The sequence below is a fragment of the Drosophila eugracilis genome, unplaced genomic scaffold (genome assembly GCF_018153835.1).
Source record: "Drosophila eugracilis isolate 14026-0451.02 unplaced genomic scaffold, ASM1815383v1 contig_250, whole genome shotgun sequence".
Taxonomy (NCBI): Eukaryota; Metazoa; Arthropoda; class Insecta; order Diptera; family Drosophilidae; genus Drosophila; species Drosophila eugracilis.
In genome coordinates this window covers 28862-32500 of record NW_024573097.1, presented here as the reverse complement: position 1 = coordinate 32500, position 3639 = coordinate 28862, and the positions used below count along the sequence as shown (strand labels likewise).

The 3639-nt window shown below is 34.9% G+C and overlaps 1 protein-coding gene across 3 annotated transcripts in view; it reads right to left on the bottom strand.

The window, feature by feature from the left end:
• Window positions 1-3639, bottom strand: part of LOC108116204 (inactive serine protease scarface) — an 8072-nt gene extending 4433 nt beyond the window's left edge. The window contains exons 1-2 of one of the 3 annotated variants that reach the window (XM_017227967.2): window positions 3529-3639; window positions 1930-2290 (exon numbers count right to left, since the gene is read on the bottom strand). In XM_017227967.2, the coding sequence (XP_017083456.1) occupies window positions 1930-2256 (327 nt within the window). In that variant the 5' untranslated portion in view covers window positions 2257-2290; window positions 3529-3639. Of the gene's footprint in view, window positions 1-1929; window positions 2291-3353; window positions 3463-3528 lie in introns of those variants that run through there. The other 2 variants (XM_017227990.2, XM_017227978.2) reach the window with 2 other exon arrangements.

Below are 3639 nucleotides of genomic sequence, written 5' to 3'. Positions count from 1 at the left end.
GCAAGATGTTGAAATAAACGTGCTCTGCGTAGGGACCTCAAGAATCTGACTGATTAATCTTAACTTTGTATTTCTTATAGTTTCTGAGATCTTAGCGTTCATACGGCAAGGCGGACGGACAGACGGATATATATACTTTATAGGGTCGGACGCGCTTTCTTGTACAACTTGCATATTTTTCAACGAATCTAATATACCCTTTTACTATACGAGTAACGTGTATAAATATGTAGTGATTCATTACATCGGTTTGGTATGCTGTTCTTGAATATCATCATATTACAGCAGATTGAGAATACAGTTATCTTGGCCAAAAGTCCACCAAAGTTTGCTTTTATTATGCGCTAAAATGTGTCTAGGTAGTTACTAGAGGTTTTTTCCATTGGCTGAATCATCAAAACTTTTGCATTTAATTTTGTTGCCCGTTCTAGCGGGCCTTTAATGATATTGCTCAATTTTTTTCACATTTAGAAAATTAAAAATTAAAAAAATAATAGCTTTGTCAGTCTATGGCCAGACTTAAGATGCAATATTAGTAGCTTAACGCGGGATCACCTCGACATTTGTATCAAGAGATTTTTACTAGAATTATAAGTAGCAGGGAAGATCCGTCATGAAGTTAAAAACAACATTACAACTAACAAACAATAACGGAACTCCACTTCAAGCGGTTTTAAAAAGTTTGAAATGTTTTTTAATATGAAGGTTGGTCGGTGACTTTTGGGAATTTTTTTAAGTTAACTAATTAATTACTACCCTACCAAATCTGTATTCACTCTTTTCCAACCCTATAAAGGATATATTTTCTTAATCAGGATCAATAGCACATATGTCAGATCGTCTGTCTGTATGAATGCAAGGATCTCAGAAATAAAATATTGGGATTAAGCATGCAGATCCTAGGCAGCACATGTGTCATGACCGACACAAAAATTCAAATTAAAATTTTTAATTAGTAAGCATACTCTCCGGTATTTTATAGTCAAGACACTGGACTGAAACAAACTTACACAGTGTAGGCAACTCAAGAATCTGAAAGCTTAATCCCGACTTTGTATCTTTTATAATTCCTAAGATTTCACACATACGATTAGACAGAAAGATGGACATGGACTACTCGACTTGGTTATTGATCCTGATCAAAAATATACATATATACTTCATCACTCATTTCTTAGAAGCTATTAGAGCTAGGAAGTTGGGATTAAGTATGTCTTGAGATGCCAGCGCATCTTAATGTGAAATCATTATCCACCCCGCCCACTCATACGTCATACGCTCGAAAAACGGTTCCCCTTTTAGTAGATACGGTGAGATCTCAGTTACTATAAGTTAAAAAATGTTGGGATTAATCATGTAGTTTCTACTGATGCCACCAATAATTAATTTTTTTCAACACCTGGCCCGGCCAACTCGAACGCCCACAAAATGCGGAAAACATAAAAAGCTTAAACGCTTAAACGCGCTCATAATTGTCTTTATATTCCTGATTTGGAATTAAGGAAATGAATTCCTTTCCAATTAAAAAGTCTTTCTTTGGCATTTTAAAAATTTCTCGAGAAGCGGTTTTGTGCTGGTATGCAAATTTCTGGTTCACGGCGAATAGGTGAAGCAGAAAAAAATATTGATTGCATATACGATACATAATATTTTTGTTCTCAAAGTAAACTTGGGCATTCAAATTACTTGTGCAATAACGAAACTTCCCAACGCTGTCTGAGCAGCATTAACTAGGACTGGTGTTACGGACCTCGGTAATGATAAGCCGAAAAAGAACCGTAAATATACAACATGTAAAACATTAAGACATGTTCAGAAAAAAAAAATCAAGGACCATATCGCTGTTAAAGGAATTTAAGATTAGGTCCTTGTTTTTTGCGATATTAAAAAGTTATTATTCTTGTAAAAGTCTACCATGCACCCACTTACATGTATCCTGGGTACCTGTTGAGAAAAAAATCCGTTCAAGCACTGCCTCTGACGGACGCACTGCTGGCCCGAAATGCACTTCAAATATTCCTTTGGCGGTAGATATGTTGGCCCCTGGAATGGCGTCGCTTCCCTGCTGATGATAGCGTGACTAAGGAACACATTTGATGGGATGTTCGCTAAAAGGTTGGTCTTTTTGTTATCCTTGATATCGTTTTGGTACTGGCCGTTTAGAAACATGTTCTCTTGGTAGTCAGCACTCACAAATGCGGGCACTGCTAAAACAACGCATAAAGCAAGCTGCTCCCAAAACCGTTTAATAGTCATGGCTTTCCGGCTTTTTAAATCTGGGCTTAGGAAACTTTGGAAAATCATAAAAAAAATTATTTAGTCACAAGCTAAATTAAAACCCAACATGACATCATAGTTTCACAACGGGATGTGTAAGAGTTTTAAATTCTGACAAAGATTTCGCCATTAGATATAAAGACAATGAGACCGATCGTTGGACCCTACCAAATCAAATGGAACTTGCATGTACGGCAACAGAGTGCAGGTGAGACTGTCGGAATTGAACTAAGAATTCAATGCCTGAAGGTTATCTATAATAACCGGTATGAATCAAGCTAATCCAAATACGCTGCAGTCCAGCTTACAATATTTCAAAGTATGCTGGGAAACCAAGGAATCTTATTATTCCCTTAGGAACCAGATTTTAGTTGTTAAATGGAAATGGTTGCTAATTGAGTTGCACAAGAGTTAAATTTAAATTAGAATTTTGGAATTACAAAGGTAGCAAGGCAGTAAAAATAACCATTTTTTCCGACAAATAAAACTTTTTGATCACAAAATATATTAAAATTTAAGCAACTGAACATTCAGTGTATTTGTGGGAGATGAAATGAAAACAATTCTTTAACGGAGACCCCGGTGGCTTTTATTAATTTTTTTTAAATAACATATTCAGACCAATATGAATTATAAAAATAGTTGACATTTTTCGGATTAAAGTATTTTCATCATCTTCATAATAAATTGTACATAAAAAGTTTAATCTGTTTTTGTCGATAATACCATTTACAACGTTCATATGTAATCTATACTTTGCAAAATCTATTTGGCTGGTGATATTTTAGGAGATTTTAGGATTTAAATCGCCTGTCTATTGTCGTTTGTTTATGCTTCATTTTCCCATAAAAATAACATATTTTTATTTTGATTCATTTTTAATTAATTCTACAAAACAACACTACAAATTTACTCGAGATTCAAAGAAAAAATGGATGTATAAAATGATGGACATGTAGGCAAAGGTAGGTCCACCTCAAAACGGCGGGAAAAGCCATAAAAAATATACAACTATCTTCAGCAAAAAAAATAGTTTCAGGAAGTGTCTGCGGCTGCATAAATTTAATTCTACAGACCTATTTGCTGGTGTAATCTGAAAATGTTGGAATGTGTCCTTTAAAATTTCACTTAACCAAAAGTCAGCAGGACATTCAAGACACTTTAGAAAGTAATTCCGGAATCATTCACGAATGTTTCAAACTGTCAACCAATTTTACACTGATCCCTGACGTTTCGTGGTCTTTTTCTTACTCTGAAAAATTGCTATAACCTTTCCGACTTAAACTCGAGCGCGTCAACGAACAACTTGAATATGATTGTGAATATTTAAGTTCGTTTGTTTTATATGTGCCTAGCAAACAA